The 18254-nt window shown below is 28.1% G+C and overlaps 3 protein-coding genes and 1 pseudogene across 3 annotated transcripts; 2 read left to right on the top strand and 2 right to left on the bottom strand.

Annotated features, from left to right (window-relative positions):
* Window positions 1-1070: 1070 nt before the first annotated feature.
* Window positions 1071-1885, bottom strand: LOC124927873 (glutathione transferase GST 23-like). The gene is made up of 2 exons (XM_047468364.1): window positions 1485-1885; window positions 1071-1417 (listed from the first exon to the last, which is right to left on the bottom strand). The coding sequence occupies exons 1-2, from the start codon at window positions 1797-1799 to the stop codon at window positions 1076-1078; spliced, it is 657 nt and encodes a 218-aa protein (XP_047324320.1). The 5' UTR covers window positions 1800-1885; the 3' UTR covers window positions 1071-1075.
* Window positions 1886-7163: 5278 nt separating this feature from the next.
* LOC124924076 (transcription factor MYBC1-like) lies at window positions 7164-8876 on the top strand. Its single transcript, XM_047464125.1, has one exon. The coding sequence runs from the start codon at window positions 7638-7640 to the stop codon at window positions 8526-8528; it is 891 nt and encodes a 296-aa protein (XP_047320081.1). The 5' UTR covers window positions 7164-7637; the 3' UTR covers window positions 8529-8876.
* Window positions 8877-9048: 172 nt separating this feature from the next.
* Window positions 9049-11120, bottom strand: LOC124924075 (R3H domain-containing protein 1). Its single transcript, XM_047464124.1, has 4 exons — window positions 10762-11120; window positions 9888-10479; window positions 9382-9652; window positions 9049-9295 (listed from the first exon to the last, which is right to left on the bottom strand). The coding sequence occupies exons 1-4, from the start codon at window positions 10889-10891 to the stop codon at window positions 9239-9241; spliced, it is 1050 nt and encodes a 349-aa protein (XP_047320080.1). The 5' UTR covers window positions 10892-11120; the 3' UTR covers window positions 9049-9238.
* A 5230-nt stretch (window positions 11121-16350) lies between these two features.
* Window positions 16351-18209, top strand: LOC124925258 (annotated as a pseudogene).
* The last annotated feature ends 45 nt before the right edge of the window (window positions 18210-18254 follow it).

Raw genomic sequence — 18254 nt, 5'->3', positions numbered from 1 at the left:
ATTATTAAATATTAAATACTTTTTATATATTTTAAAAAAATATAATATATAACTAATATTTGGAGTTTATAACTGATTTTAATTTAAGAGTTATAAAAAAAATTATTTTGATAATTTAATTATTTATAAGATATTTTGATTAAAAAGACTAGAATAACTAATTTAAGTTAAGTCAAATATTGCTAATTTTATTTTATAAAAAATTAAACACTATTAATAAACTTAACATTTCAAAATGACACCAACATAAATTTTGCATAATAACTTTAATATCAATTTTCAACAAATATTAACATTTCAAACAATAATAATATTATTATAATAAATTTTGCATAATAAATTTAATATCAATTTTAAAAAATATTAATCTTTCAAACAATAATATTATTAAACAATAATAACATTTTAGATTAAAAATAAGTTAAATAGACTCGTTAAACTAGGTAAGAAGTAAGAACATAACATAAATATTTACCTTTTAGATTATTCTCTCCTTCTTCTATATTTAAAAGAGGTAAAAAAAAAATAGAGAACGAAAGGGATAAATAGAGGTGAAAAAGATGTTAATTGAAGATTTAAGGAGGAAGAAAGGGAGGTTAAATTATTCGGGTTTTATAACAGATTTTGATTTCAGGTATAAATTTTGTTTACATACATAAATTATCAAATATTTTTTACATATTTAAAAATATATAATAATATAACTAATATTACAAGTTTATAACTTATTTTAATTTAAGAGTTACAAGTTTCGAGTAAATTTTTTATTTTGATAATTATTTTACATGTAATTATTTATAAAATATTTTAGACTAGAAAGTCTAGAATAAGTCAAATATTGCTAATTTTATTTTATAAAAAAAAAATTACAACACTATTAATAAAAAATAACATTTCAAAATGACAACACCATAAATTTTGCATAATAAATTTAATATCAATTTTCAACAAAACATTAACCTTTCAAACAATAATAATATTATTATAATAATTTTTGCATAATAACTTTAATATCAATTTTCAAGAAACATTAACCTTTCAAACAATATTATTATTATAACAATGTCGTTTTTATTTAATTATTGTTATTGCAAATGCGACGCATCTCAGAAGGGGTTGGAATAACCTCTTGTACGATGGGAACTTGTAGAAACTCGTTGATCCATAACACGAGCTCCGGATATTGATCAGAGTTCAATAGGTCAAGTTGAGCCGCTTCGGTTGCATATCTTAACCAATAACCTATCCAACCGAAGACAATATCAAGATATCCTATAGCTTCCCCACCAAAGAATTTATTCCCTTTTGTTCTTTCCTTCTCCTTTTCTAAAATCTGCAAAACCTCAACAACTAAACACACTCCATTTGTTTGATCATCTCCTGATTTGTAACATGCCATCCTCAATGCATCAAATAACTGCCCAAATAAAAACATTTGATAAAATACCCGTTTACAAATAGACTCTAAATATTAAATTAAATACCTTGTCATCAACATATTTTGCCCAAAACCTCATATAGGCCTTTTGAAGAGGATCTTGGGGGAAAATGGGATTATGAGGCCATATATCTTCGATGTACTCGAGAATGATTCGCGATTCAGACACGGGCTTTCCTCGATGAAGGAGAGTCGGGACTTTCTTGTAGACAGGATTGAGATGGAGAAGTAGAGATGATTTGTTCTTGAGATCCTCAGCCACAAAGTCATACTCAATCCCTTTCAGCTTCAATGCCCACTCTATCCTGTGGCTGAAAGGGCTAAGTTTTGTCCCCAAAAGCTTCAAATCTCTTTCAGCCATTTGATTGAAGTTGAAGGTTGAGTAGTCTTCATCAAATGTCACAGACTAATGTTATAATGATGATGATGATGTTGAATACAAACAAAATAAACTATGAAGTAATACAAACAACATATGGGACAATTAATAATGATCAAATGTGTATCATCACCATCCTTTGTCAACATCAAACCTAAACAATTAAATATATTATTATACCTTTGATCCAACAACAATTGGCCAATTATTTGATTTGATCAATTTTGTCCAACCAGTCTAAATTTGTGGACCTCTAAACAATTTGGGTCCCATCACATCACATGTATTTTTCTTTTACAAGAAAGGGTAATTTTATTTGCTCTTAAATATTGCCATTTATTACTCCATTATTTATGACACCACATCACATGTTTTCTTGACAAGAATGGGTAATTTTATTCTTAAAATGTCATATTACTCTATTATTTAAGACTGGCATTTTCTTTTTTGTGAGTACTTTGGTTGTCTCAGTATTGGGTTATTTATTTTTCAAACTTTTATGTTTGAGATTTAAAAGTAAATATAAACTACAAAATAAATTAACATTATTTATCACTCACTTGGTATAGTTTAGATTTAAAAAAGTCTTAATTAGGGTACGTACGTACTTTTTTACTCATTCACTAACTTGGCTAATTTAGTCTTAAAATTTATTAAATTAAGACATATAACTTTAAATAGTTAAAATTTTGATATTTTAAAACCTTATATTATTTATAAAAAAAATCTAACTAGTTAAACTTTTTACTATTTTAAAATTTTACGAGTTCATAAATTATTTAGTTTTATAATTTTATATAATATTATACAATTTTAAAAATAAGTTATTATTTGTTCAAATAAAGGAACTTATGTAATTGATTTTGTATCTATTAATTTTTTTTAGTGTATTTTTTTAATTTAATTTTAGATTTGTTTATATATATATGTAATATTTTTTTAAAATTAGAAGTAAACTCTTGATTTAACAGTTTTAAAGTGATTAAAGATTTTAAATAAACTATAAATTTTGATTATTGTATTTAGTCTCATTCATGTATAATAAGTTGGATTCTTCAAAATAAAGAATTAGATTGAACTGAAAACTTATAACAGTGAAATTGAGATATTAGCTACATGCTGGTTAAAAAAATAACATTATTAATTGATAAAAGTTAACTTTTGGAGATGGTTTATTTTGAGAAGAGAATGGTGAATAATTAATTAGGTAAATACTGGACAGTTATGCACTAGCTTATAGTCTTGTGGAGGTTACTTAATTTCAAAAAGAAAATAATCTTATGGATTGTGGTGGGTGTATATATATTTAACAAAAATATTATATATATTATTTAATCTTCAATTTTAATTAGTTAAAGGATTTTAGATCTTGGATAAGACATTTATTCTGATGATAGTCCCTAATTAGTTTGTATTTCATTGTCACAATGGAGCCGTTTGCATCCATTTTATATGTTTATTTTATCTTAGTACCATTATTGTTTTTTTTTTTTTGTTACATGTACTGTTATTGTATTTAGTTTCACTGCAAAATGTTCATAAAAATATTGTAATAATATACTTCTAATCTATCAATATATACATTCCTTTAACAAATTAAGCTAATAAACTTTGTATTTTAAATTAAAATATATATATACTCTTTTATTTGTTAGTGCAATTCCTGCATATATTTCGTTTCATAACAAAAATATTACAAATAATATTTGTGGCTATATTAAAATTTATTTAAATTAAAATATTGTATATTATAAATAACCTAATATATGTTTAAATTAATTTTGCTTTGTGGCATATTAAAATTGCAACACATATTTTTAATGATAAGGTTTTTGAATTAGCTTATTAATGATATGCTTAAATAACACAACAATCAATTTTAAAAGTTTGATAATATAAGTTCAATGATACAAGTCTCTTAACTCAAATTGAATAAAGTCTGGTTAATTGAATAATTTAAATAGTTTATCATTTTCTTATAATTATATCAATTTAATTATTAAAATACTTTTTATTTTTAAAAATATTATTATTATTAAATGTATATTAATATATCTAAGTTTTTTTATATAAATAAATAACTTATATGTTTATAATCTTCAAGTTTATTTGAATAATACTGTTAGTTATTAAGATTAAGAATTTCTTATTTTATAACTTTTTTTTAATCTGAGTACAATAGAAAGAAAAGCTCCATTCTTTAAAGTAATTTGAAGGAAGAAAACATTAAACTCAATCATAATAACCTCCCAAACAAATGTTATTTAAAAGCCATGATTTTAATAAATTTGAAGTTTTGACTGGAGCATGTTTGGTTTAATCGGTTTTATTTTTATTTTTAAAAATTATAAAAAAATTATAAATCATATATATTATTATATATATTATCATTATAATTATCAAATCACTTAATTATTAAATAAATAACTCATTGATTAATATACTAATTCATCCTTAATTTTCCACATTTAATATTAGTGATCGAATATATATATATATATGAACTGCTACCAATTTTGAGAGTGAATTATTTAAAAGATTATAAATATTTATATGAGAAAGATTTTTATAAATTTATTTTGTATTAGATAAAATTTTAGTAGGAGAATATTTATTTTTTATATACATTTTTTAATAAATGTTGGTACTGGTGTGTTTATTTATTTATTTAAAACTATTCTAATTTTATTTATATTTATTAGATATATTAAGGTTAATGACGAGTCACCAGAATTGGCTGGTTGTTGGTCAAATTTTACTTAAATTTTTTATTAATATATACAATTATAAATCTAATTCAATAATTACAAAGGTGTCTATTGTTTATATTTCATATTACAAACTATAGTTTGAACCTCAATTAATGCAAATTTTAGATTGGAGTTATATTTGATGATTAAATAATAAATAAATGTGTTTGAGTGACTTATTTAAGAAAATTTACAATATCTTTTATTTTATAATATTGTAAACGACAAACATTTGATGTCTAACTGCGACTACTTTCGTATGTTAACTTCTTATCGACGTATTTTAATTTTTTAAAGCAAGTGTATTATTATAGTAATTTATAATATTAATTTTGAAATTTGTTATATTACCATTATACATTTAAATTAATAGTGTTTTATTTTTATTTTAAAATACTTTAAAACTTTACAATTTGTTTGTATCTAATCGCGACAATTTTTACATTGTTGACTTCGTATTCTATTATTAAAATATGTATAATATTTACTTATTTTAATGTTATAAATGAATTTCGATATTTAAACATGATAGATAAAGTACAATTTTGAATATTTTAAGAAATTTTCATTATTATCCTTAATTTTTTAAGTCACTTTCTGATCCCAATCACATAAGTTTTAGTCTATCTTATCTTTGCTCTTTATGCACACGATTTTAATACAAAATCATAATTATAGTAGTACTTTTTAAAATGGAATTTTCTTATTTCTTTCCTGTCTTTTTTTAATTGCAATATTTGTTTGGAATTAAGTCTTTGGATTTCTGTGCAAAGGAATATCAATAGAATATTGCACAAATTAAGAAAACCATATTGAAATTTTAAATAGATTATGCTAAAAAGCTTTTACTTTGATTTCCAAGAAAAATAATTATTAAATTTATCAATTGATATTCTTTTTAAATACATAACTAAATATACAGTATCTTATAAAATTTATAACTAATTAAAAATTAGAAAAAAAGATATAAAGTAATTTAAAAGTTTAGTATATCTAATTATAATAAACTAAATATTTATGCACGCTATGTAATTATAATTTGTACAAATAACTCTCAAATTGTGATATATTAATTACTATAGTATTTAAATATATAATAATTAACTTTAAAATGATTACACTTAAATTATTTGAAATTTAATTGTTAAAATAAGTTATAAATTTTATGAATATTAATAATTTACAATTCAAACAAAAACCATATAAAGAATTAATTAGGATATTTGAAATTTTAGGTTAAACGATATATAAATTAATAGTTGTTATATGGTTATTACTTATTAGGAGGCCATTGTCCTCTACTTTTATTGATTTTAATCTATATGTGAATATAAATGATGATCAAAACATTATTTATAATATATATATATATATATATATTATACATAAAACTATATATATAATAAAAAAATTATAAATAATTTAATGATTGTAAATTGTGTATATTCTATATTAAACATCCATCTTAATTATAAATAAATTATGTTAATTATTTTGTTAAGAAATAAATTTTATTTGTGTTTTTAAGAGACATAATTAATAATATATATATATATATATATATATATATATATATATATATATATATAACTCGGATAACTGATTATATAGGTAACTCGCAAACGCATTTAACAATTTAACCAAGAACTAAGGTTAGTATCCACTTATTATTTATTCATAAGAATTGTAATTTTTTTTTTTAAAAAAAAAACATAATTTATAATATTAATTGTGTAACATATATATTACTTATTTAGAAGACTTTTTAGCCGCTTCTTGACCCTTTGTCAACGAGCTATTGATTTTTAGACTGCCATTATTTTCAACGTAGCTAAATATTAACCTATTTCAAATTATGGATTTTTTTATAAATAAATAGAAGTCTTACAAAATTAAAATTAAACTGGGTAAATATGTTTTTTTTAATATGAAGACATAATTAGTATTACACTGTCAACTTTTCGAATTAATGTATTGAATTAATGGAAGTTATAATTGCAATTATTCTAAATTTTAATGCATTATTTAATAAAAAATAATTGTTTGTATATTAATTCATGTCATTATGAGAAGAATTAATTACAATTAACCTCTTCAAGAATGAATTAGAATATACAGGTCGATCCAGTCACATTGTTATAAAATAGAAATAAAAATAAATAATTAATGAGCTGGAACTATTCTTTTTATTTGTCACTATTGTCTTCATCTTACTAGGACATACCCACTAACCAAAGAACATACATATTTTTATAATAAATAATTACAATTGTGAGAGTAATTATTTTATAATAATATTTTTTTTCTTTGTGGTTCAATTTTAAATTCAGCTTCAATAGACTAAATAACGGTCATTTTTATTTAGTTTTGTATATGGTTAATATTAATAAATTTTAGTTTCTAAATTGGCCATTGTTATAATAATAAGTAAAAATTAGTAGTAAATAAATTGCGCGTATTTGACACGCACAATAATTTGTTTTTGTAAAAATTGATAAAGTTATTGTTATTTTCTACCACTCCTACTTTTAAAGATGTAAAAAGAGTCCCAAATTCCCGAGAATTTAGACACATCGCACCCAATTTTCAAAAAAAAGAAAAGAAAAAAACATAATTGGCAACAGTAACCTTAATAAAATCAAGAAAAACAAGATCCACCTCGAACATCCCTCCTCCTCTCTCTCTTTCTCTCTCTCTCTTATCATCCCATCCTCTTCTTCTTCTTTCTTCTTCATCATCATCATCTCTGAATTTGATATTCTTTGAGATAGAAAGAGAGAGAGAGAAGGAAAAGTCTGTTAATGGATTTTCTTTTTTCTTTTTTCTGCTTCTGCTGCTGCAGTCTTACTCTCTCTCTGTCTCCTCTTTCAGTGGAACTTGGTTAATAATAATATTTAAGTTGGTTGATACTCTCTGTCAAGATTGTCCCTTTGATTGTTCTCCATTCCTAATGGACCCAGAAATCCAACAACACCTTCTTCTTCTACAGTGATTGAGTGAGGATCATTCCAGACCCACCACTTCAAATTCGATTCCCTGATTTGGGTTTGCTTTCACAAATCACAAAATCATGAGAGAAGATGATTCCAATTGGTTTGCTAAGTGGGAGGAACAACTTCCTACTCCGGATGAACTCATGCCCCTGTCTCAAACCCTAATCACTCCTGATTTAGCCATAGCATTCGACATCCGTAATCCCATCGTTTCCCATCACCAATACCATCCTCCTCCTCCTCCTCCACCGCCTCTGCTTCAGGCCACAACTTCTTCACTCCCCAATTCCTCCGAATTTGACTCCGCAGAATTGGGTTCCGGCGCAGGCGGCGACGAACCAGCGAGGACCCTGAAACGTCCGAGGCTAGTTTGGACACCGCAGCTGCACAAGAGATTCGTCGACGCCGTGGCTCATTTGGGTATCAAGAACGCAGTCCCCAAGACTATAATGCAGTTGATGAGTGTGGACGGGTTGACTCGAGAGAACGTAGCGAGTCACCTACAGAAATATCGTCTCTACTTGAAGAGGATGCAAGGTCTTTCGAACTCCGGTGGTGCCGCTGGTGGGTTTCCGGCGACGGGAGATCCAGCCACGGATCATCTATTTGCTAGCTCCCCTGTGCCTGCTCATTTCCTACATCCAACGGGTAGACCAAATTCGGATAATTTCATGCCGTTTATGCCTGTGGCAACGTTACAGCAACATCATCACCAACAACAAATGGCGGCGGTGGCCGTGGCAGGACACCATCATCAGTTGCAGCCGCATTATAGGCAAATGAGTCAATTTGGTTCGCCGCCGACTACGAACGGACAATTTGAGCATTCATTCATTAATAGGCCATCATCACAAGCAGTTAGAATGGTGGGGGGTCCAATCCATAATTCTGTATCATCATCAACATCATCATATATAGATGACAATGGAAGAAAAGTACTTACCCTGTTTCCAACTGGTGATGATTAGAACAAATTTGGGTAACAACAGGAAATCAGTGATCACTCTGTTTATTTCTTCTTCTTCACCAATGACTTTTAATTTTAAGATTATTATGTTTTCCAGTTCTTTGTTAATTTATATGCAGATTTCTATTTAGATGAAACTTGTTGTCATATTATTAACTAAGTAAACAAACATGTCCTTAAGTGTCATTGAACTTGCTGCTCCACAAACATATGGCTAAGAACAGATTCATATGAACCAACCAGACAGCAAAAACCCAATTTTTAAATCGTACAAGACAGCAAAGCAGAAGAATCTCTCCATTTCCTCGCTACATTTATGTTTCAAATTATTCCAGCAGATCTGATCTCATCTTATCTGTCTTGTTTTCTTATTTCCCTCATCTACTTCACTCTTCCCTTCTTTAATAATATTAAAAACAAATGGGGTTGACGTTAACTACTGTTTGTTTATAATAGGATTAGTTTAATGCAATAATCTGAAGTACCCTTATATTAATTGCTTGTATTTTGAGAAACCCATGTGCAGAAGAAATAAGTCATAATAGAGAACAAAAATGACAACCAGAAAGAGACTACTAGTTTCCGAGTTCAAAGTCTTGCCATCTAGAGGGGCTCAAAAAGATAAAAAAAAAAATTAAACTATTTGTCCAAATATTGAAATAATGAATTCGCTATCCCGGTTTGAAATGTAATACAGATAGACATATTCAATCAATAGTTTTGGGAGTAACCGAAGCTCAGAGGCTGCTGCTGCTGGCTGCAGGGTGCCTGCATCCGAATCAAATATGGCTTGGTTAATGAATCTTGTATTATATACAAGAAAAACAGCAATTGAATGAATTGAAGATGCTAACCTGGAAGAAGGCGTGTCGAAATTGATCGTAAGACTGAGCATACATCATTGTAGATGTCGGCCATTGCATATGAACAACGTCTATGGGTTTTTGATGATCTAATCCATTTGCACAAAACGGATTCATGATAGGTGCACCGAATGTTACAGAAGGCTGGTGATGGTGGGCCATCTGAGGAAAAACACCATAAGGCACAAATGGACCGCGGAAATTATGCATGCTCAAAGGCATCAAATTTATATTTTGAGCAGTTGGCATTGTTTGAACATACCTACAGATTATTCATAAACAACATCAGATATCCAGCAATTCATAGTTAAAAATGGTGACAACATGCTGCATACAAATATTCAAAAAAAAATTCCCAAAAAAAATATTCAAAAATTTAAAACAGTTTCTCCATCTGGATCTAGATCTAAATGAACATAAAGTGTTCATATAGCAACGAACAAAAATGATCTCTTTCAGGAAACAGGAAAGAATACAACTCAAATAGGCATGCATACCTTTTGTAACTTCTTCGGTCATAATCTGGATCAGTAAGATCTTTGTCCCTATCTTTGAAAGTGGCCACTAGAGAAGGCATGCCCACATCTCTAACACTGATAGATCTTTCAGGCTCAGTAGTCATACACAAAACCTTCCCTTCTATCGGCGCCTGAGAAATTGTATCTTCCAACTCTGAGTTAGTGGGACTGCTAAAAATTCGAGCTCGTGCCCTATCATAATCCTCCTTCCTTTCTTCAACAGTCCTCACAGTACTACGTTTCATTCCCAGTTCACTAGCCTCATTCGATGCATTAAAAGGTTTTGGCCTCAAGAAAATTTTAACATTATCATGCTTCTCAGTACCTAACTGTCTAATAGGTATATCGGATAAATGCATAGCGGAACATCTACTCTCCGTCGTTTTCCTCACCACAATTTTTGTCCCTTGACCATCTAATGCACTATCCTGAACCATTGTTTGCAGGCCATAGTGTTGAGCAACGCGATGAGCTGCAAGTCGAAGGTATGAAGTAGGGAATTGCTGGAACTCAAACTGTTCCACATCTGAGTTTTGCAGGAACTTTTGGATATCGAGTTCCATCCTCAGAACTGAAACACACAAATATAATGACTGAAATTGACATATATACCAACAGTTCTTTCAAGCTTGCATTATTAACTATCAATTCAGATCTATCAAATCTATTAGAAAAAAATACCCTAACCCTAACTGCAATTCAATGAAAACTCCCTATAACTGCAAAAATACAGCAAACCAATCTGGAACGCCATCAAAGATCCATGAATAATTGATACCCATGAAGCCAATTTTGATAACGGGACTAATGAATAAGCGAATTAGATCAAAAATCAAGCCAATTGAGAACTTACTGGTGAGACGATGACGAGGGTTTTGGAGAGCCTCGACCAGGAAAGGATCGACTAAGGGAGCGGCACAAGCATCCGTGTCTTGGAGAAGGGCGGAGCCTTCATCTTTGGTAGTTGATGGAAGTGAATCCATGAGAACCCTATCTCCGTAATCAGACACGGGTATCGATCGGTTCCTTTTTCCTGGAGAGGATGAAGAATCTGCTTCTTCTTCTTCTCTCTCACCCCGTAGGGGAAGGAAGGTTAAGAAGAAGAAGAAGAAGGTTGCATCTTCAATGGAAGAAGAAAGGCTGTCGTCAAGCTTCCGCCTCTAATCTTCCTACCCGGTTAACCCGACTAGGAGAGAAAAAGAGAAAGAGAGAAGATTTTTGGATTCCCAAATCCCTATAATATAAGATTTTTTATTATCCTTTTCTTTTCTTATAAATATGTAAAATAAAATAAAAATAAAAAAGGTAAAAAAATATTATTTGATTATATACTTATTTAATTATTATTTTTTAATTAAAATTTAGAATACCTAAAATAACATGTTATAATTTTGATAATTAATAAGATTCTCAAATTTATTTATTTACTAAAAATAATTTATTATATATAAAAATAAATTAATAAGAATATTGTTTTTTTCTAGCATGAACACTTAATTAGTAGATAAAAATACAACACTGATACTCTCAAATCATAGAGAAGGAAAATTGATAAATTCACTAAATAATGATTGAAGCGAACATAATTTCGTCGTTGTAAGGACAAGTGCACGATACTCAAGCTTAGTACTAGATAGAGCCACAAGGCCCGCAACGTTTCTTTGAATTCTAAGAAAAAAAATTATCTCTAAGAAAATGCAATAATTAGTTGTCGATCTTTTATCATCTAAACATTCGACCCAATATGAATCAGAATAAGGTGTCAAGTTCAAATTTAATGTGCATCGTTATGTATAATTCGTTATTGGGAGTATGTTTTAATTATCGCATTATTCATTTACCAACTATCTAGTGAGATAGGATGAAAGTTTGCATAAACTAACATTCTATATAAACAACAAAAGTTACATCAGGACGAGTAAGCATCAAATACTGAAGAGCTCCAACAATACTTATGCAAATTATAGGATCAGAAAGTGGGTCACCATCGTATATAGAAAGAGATGAACCTGAAACCATAGGGGTGTAGAGTGGCTTGGAATTAAGCATATCATCACGTGTAATAATATCATTAATTACTTTGTTTGAGATAGAAATAATCCCAAGGGAGTGTGTTGTTTCCATCCTTAAAAAGTATTATATTTGACCAAGATCTTTTATTAAATGCTTCACATAGACGTTTAATTATTGTAGAGATATGTGTCGTAAGTTAAATGTGAAGACAATATTATTGACATAGACGAGAATGTATAAATAATATCACTAGAGTGAAATAGAAATTAAGACATATATGACTTGACTTTAATAAATCCTTGAGAAAACAAGAAAACAATGTAGCTCAAAATGTAACATACAAAGTCTGATGGGCTTGTTTGACTCCATAAATAGTTTTGTGAAGACGAAATACATTATCATAATATTTTTGATTGATAAAGCCCGAAGGTTGTGCCATGTAAATCTCTTCATCATGTGTACCATGTAAAAATGCATTACTCACAAATAACTGATAAGGCGACCACCAACGAGTGATGAATTCCTTTAGTAACAAGTCATGTTTTGTGTCGTTCAATGGAACCGTTAGCTTTGTGTTTGATTTTGAAAACTCATTTGCATATTTTGTTGTGACAAACGAAAAACAAGAGATCAGGTTTGATTATGGATAAGTGCATTAAATTCAAAAGTCATAGTAGAACGTCATTTCGGATCTTTGTGGGCAATAATATAACACGTTGGTTTTAAAGCGGAAATAATAGTATCACACTTAATATTGAGAACATTAAGTCGAGATCGAGTACAAGCACGAGTTATGTTATGATATGATTAGTTAAACATTGAAGCGCTTTTTGTGATGACGAGGTTTTGACAATATCTTCCATAGACTCAAACTGAGTATTTATATGTTCAATGGGTTTAACATGAGGAGTGGTTATGAGATTAACTTTTTTACAGGAAATAGATAATGAATGTTTCAGGATTTGAGTACAAAGGGTCAATTTTATCTCAATTAAGTTTGAAATCATTGTTGATGTATTAGAAGCATGCTATGTTGATGTTGACGAAGATCATTTCATTGAAAATGACATATAGAGATGTTAAAATTTTGACATATTGAAATATGTAAACATTTGTATTTTTTTGAAAAGAACTATAACTAAGAAATAAACATTTAATCTATCTAGAATCTAGTTTGTGTTGATTATATGTATTCAATCATCTAAAATAATTTATTTTATTTATCATTTTTCTCAAAAATAAAATAATTCATTTTTTTAAATGATACATGTTAACCTAACCTTTTGCACATAAGATCCTCCGTTACAAATCTCACATATTCCCTCATAGTTAGTATTATTTATATATATATATATTATTGATTTGCCCTTCCCTGTGGAGAGGGCAGAGGGATTATTTATATATATATATATATATTAATTATTGATTTGCCCTTCTTCCCTGTGGAAGGAACGGTGGAATCCGTAAGTAACTGAGGATCTCATTTGAACATTTTATTTAAGTAAGAAAAAAACATGAAAAAAAAAAAGTATATTATTCTAACTTTTTGTTAGAATTGTTTAGACAACCAAATTTTACATTACCTATTTTAAATAAATAAAAATTAATTAATTATAATTCTAGACTTTTGAGAAAAAAAAAAAGTTAAACAAGACTTTTAAACTAATTTGATTTAAGCCAAAAATTTAAACAGACGTGGGATTAGACTAGGAAAATAATGGATTTTTAAGTCACTTATCAAATTGAACAAACTCTATTCAACATGTAGCCAACGCCAAGAAGGTCTAATGCCTATAAAAAAAATATTAAAAAAAACGCATTTAGACAACTTACGTATAATTATATAAGTCAAGTGCTATTAAAAATTAGCTCATTTAACCTCTGAAAATAAACCAAGTTATTTTTTTTTTAAATTTATATATTTTTTAATAAAATATTTTTTTTCTCTTTTATTTTATTAATTAATTAATCAATTTCTCTTTTATTTATTTTTTATTAATTATTTATTTATTTTTATGTAATATTTTTATGAAAGTTTTTTTTTTAATTTTCTTTAATTAATCAATTTTTCTCCTATTTTTTTTATTAATTAATTAATTTCTCTCAATTTATCTACTTTTCTTCCTTTGTATCTATTCATATGTTAATATTTGATATTTTAATTTTATTTATTTTTACTATTTAAAATTCTTCTTATATCAATATTGATTATTTTAAAATTATTGGGTCTTTTCAAGAAATAATACTTTGATATTATAATGACTCATCATTTCAAAAACAAAAACTTATTTAATTTGAATAAAAATAAATATTAATCCATTCAACATCAATAAGAGAGTAGTAATTAAGATTATACAAAAATAATAATAATAATAATAATAATTTAATGATTTTGTTTACTATTATTATAAACCTAAATAAAAAATTAAATAGAAAGATTATTAAATTTATTTTTATTTATATAAAAGAAAATAAAATAAATTTTTTTCACAAAAGTATTATTTAAAAAAAGGAGAAAAATTATTTAATAAATAAAAAAAAGAAATTAATTAATTAATTAAAAAAGAGAGAAAAAAATTAATATTTAATTAAAAAATATATAAATTTACAAAATTTAATTTTATTTATTAGAAGAGGTTAAATGATTCCATTTTTAATAATATATAGTTTAAATATATTTTTATTAAATCATAAAATACATCTGTCTATATGATTTTTTTTTCTAAATAAATATTAATTAAATTATAATTCTAGATTACTTTTGAGAAGAAAACAAGAAGAAGTCAAACAAGATTTTTAAATTAATTTGATTTAAGTCAAAAGTTTAAACCATAAGTCATTGGCTAAACTCATGGTATAAGCTGGGCCAGGCCAAACCCAACGCCAGGAAGGCCCAATATCTATAAAAAAAGGTCAAACAATTAACCTCCTGGTTAAAAGGACAGAGGCCCATTTCGTCTAAAAACCCTAGCCTAAGCTCTCCCACTCGATGAAGATGAACGACTCCACCATATCTTTTCATCTCATCCCAAAGCAAAGCCATATCAGATATTATCTCTTCTGATAAGATCAATAAATCTCATATCCTAGCATAGCGGCAACATTAGGTTAAATAGTTTGATTCCGGTCCAGCAGAAAGTTTTGCGTCTGTTTAATAGTTAAGTGTATTAGTGGATTATATGCTTAACCTATCGGAATTAGTGACGCTCCAAACTAGAAACTTAACTCAATGTTCTAAATAAAATAATCAATGTTGTATGGCGTCTTCTCGTTGAACCGAAGGGATAAAAACCTTTAATTACGTGGTTAATATATAATTCAAAAGTTAAATTTTGATTTATTTATAATATTTAAAAATATATTTTAAAATAAATTCGAGAATAAAAAAGTTATTTTTTTTTAAATAATAAAAATAGAGAGCCGTTGGAATATTATTTAAATTAAACTATAATATCTAACTGAATTCAATCTCTAAATAAATTTCTAATATTAATTTTATAGTTGATCAAATCACTTTAAATATCACTATTGAAGTAATTGAACTTTTCAAAAATAAATAAATATATATTATAATTACAATAACAAGAATTAAAAAAAATATATATGTTTAAATAAATAAATTAATGAAATCTAGTTTTATATTAAAAAAACAAATTTTCAATTAATGTTAAAAGAAATAATTATTATGACTTAATTGTTATTTAAGGTTTCAATATTGGTGATTTTTTATCAATTAAGGTTCAAACTTACTTTGAATATATTGTGTTTTTACTAAGGTTTCAACTATTACAATTTTAACAATGTGAGTTTTTTATTTTTATAAACATTCAAACCAATAGTTTGAAACACATATATCTTAAAAACTAATCACTATAAAACACAAATATATTCAAATTAATAAACCTAACATGAAATTATGTCTTTTATAAGTGTTATAAAAAAACAAATACAAAATTTGTCTATGTTCGGATTTATTAAATCTTTCATTTGATTATATATTCTTTTTTAAGTCACTCAAACTACTTTCAACAAATTATAATACATAGATCTCAACAAAAATTATTTTATATAAAAATAATACGTCAAAAATGTCTATAAATATTATTTAATTTATAAACTTGCCAAATTAATTAGAAATAGTAAATAATAAGACAAGTTTTGTCCATTTGAAAAAAAAAATTTGTTAAACTTTTGATAATTTCAAACATCATATAATACAATTTAAAATTCAAATTTATTTTCTTGTTTAAAACGTCAATATATTTTGGTCTTACGGTTTACGTAAATTTTGCTTTAAAAAATAATAATTCACGTTATTATAGGTTATAATATTTCATCATTAAGAAAGAAGTACTACTCATATATGTGTATATATATTCCATCATGTGACTTTTGTTTTGTTTTGTTTGATGGTACATATCTTTCCACAATGGCAGACCGAAAGCTCTCTTTTCCAAGTAATGAGTTTAATCCACCTTATAATTTCTTATCTGATTTTGATAACTACATCTCTAAGGAACTTCGCTCTACCTCCGATACCGATTCAAAACCTTTTTCGATCGCCAGTACCCATTCTCATGGCGATCAAAGCTTCAATGCTCCAATGCTGTATCCATTCCCCGTTACCTCATGTCAACCTACCGGCCATGTTTTGGATTACCCATCTTCTGTTTCAGGTAACTATGCTGCTGCTTCTTCTTCAACATCTAGTCGTGTCAACGAACCAATTGTGGAACTTGAAGATGGTCAAAATCGCTTGCTGAAGAGAAAAGGAGAAACTGAAGATTGGAATTCTGAGTTGAGGATTAGTAGGAGGTTAAATGATATTGCATCACCTAATGCTCCGTCAAGTGAAATAATTGACGATGAAGAGAAGAAGATGGCTAGGTTGATGAGGAATCGAGAAAGTGCGCATCTTTCTCGGGTACGTAAGAAAATGTATATAAAAGAGCTCGAGGATAAGGTGAAGAGTATGTTTAAAACTATTCAAGATATGAACACTAAGATGTCATATATAATGGCAGAAAATGCCAGATTGAGGCAACACATTAGTGAAGGGGGGGGAATTTTCCCATCTCATTCTCATGGTATGTATCCGCATCATCAGTCAATGGGTTATTTTCCTCCATATGCTGCAGTGAACCCACTAGGTTCTGGAGTTCCATTGGTTCCTATTCAGCAATTGAAATCCCAACAACCTGCATTAGCACCAAAGACAAACTAGGCTTGACAAGTGTCAGTTTCATAGGTCTATTGAGTTTCATCTTGTTGTTTTGTGGTAACCCAATGGTAGGCCTGAATGATGATACTTTTTACCCCGGAAGTAAGTTTTATGATCATTCTGTGATGCTTTTGGCTTTAAATGATTCAGGTTCCCCATCGGATAAGGTTAGTAGGCATGATTTTATTAGAAGAGTAAACTTGAACTGTAAGAACATGGAAAAGTCAAACAATGAACCGAAAGAAGAATCACAGCCCTCATCCAAGTCTCCTGATTCTGGGCTGCTAAGCAACAAATCTCGGGAGCTCCTTTCTGACTACTTGTATGTCCCAAGAAACGAATAAACTTGTAGTAAAGATTGATGGAAACTTGATAATTCCTTCTTTTATGGCGAGTGAAAAACCAATGGCTCATAGCCCTGGGGAGAAGAGCCATTTGAAGCCAAAAACCGCCGATGGTAAATTGCAACAGTGGTTCAAAGAAGGCCTTTCAGGTACTATCATTCATCCTTGTGCTTCAATTCCTAAAATTTCCTTGTTCCACTTAATAAACTGGCTCTGGGTTAATTTTGCTTTGTTTGCTGGATTCCTCCCTCCCTTGACATGAATAGTCTTAAGGCAAACTTTTGACTGGTTGAATTGTAGCAGGGCCTTTGTTGAGTTCTGGAATGTGCAAAGAAGTTTTCCAGTATGATGCAGCTCCAGTCCCGGGTGCCATGGTTAATCCTGCTAGCTCTGTTGTAAAGACTTCTTCTTCGTCCACAGGCTACAGCCATAACAACTCCAAACAGCTTGAGACATTGCATAATAAGAGAATTCTCCTCAGTAGTACTGTTCCTATTCCCCTCTTAGCGACTAACAACAACATTACTAACATAATGAAAGAACCAAACATGGGTTTCAATTCAAACACGACAATGGTGGTGTCTGTGCTTGTCGACCTTTGGGAGTCCGCCAATGCAGAAGGATTCAAGACCCAATTTCGGATATTTGTTGTAGTGCTGGAGGACAGTGTTAAAGCACATCACCTATTTCTGTATTCTTCCATATTTCAAGGTTAATTTGTAACTCTAATTCCTCCTACTGCAGTACAAAGTCTAGTAGTAAAATCTA

Source organism: Impatiens glandulifera, chromosome 2, assembly GCF_907164915.1.
Source record: "Impatiens glandulifera chromosome 2, dImpGla2.1, whole genome shotgun sequence".
NCBI lineage: Eukaryota > Viridiplantae > Streptophyta > Magnoliopsida > Ericales > Balsaminaceae > Impatiens > Impatiens glandulifera.
Note: the sequence above shows the minus strand (reverse complement) of the source record. Positions and strands in the feature narration are given on the sequence as shown.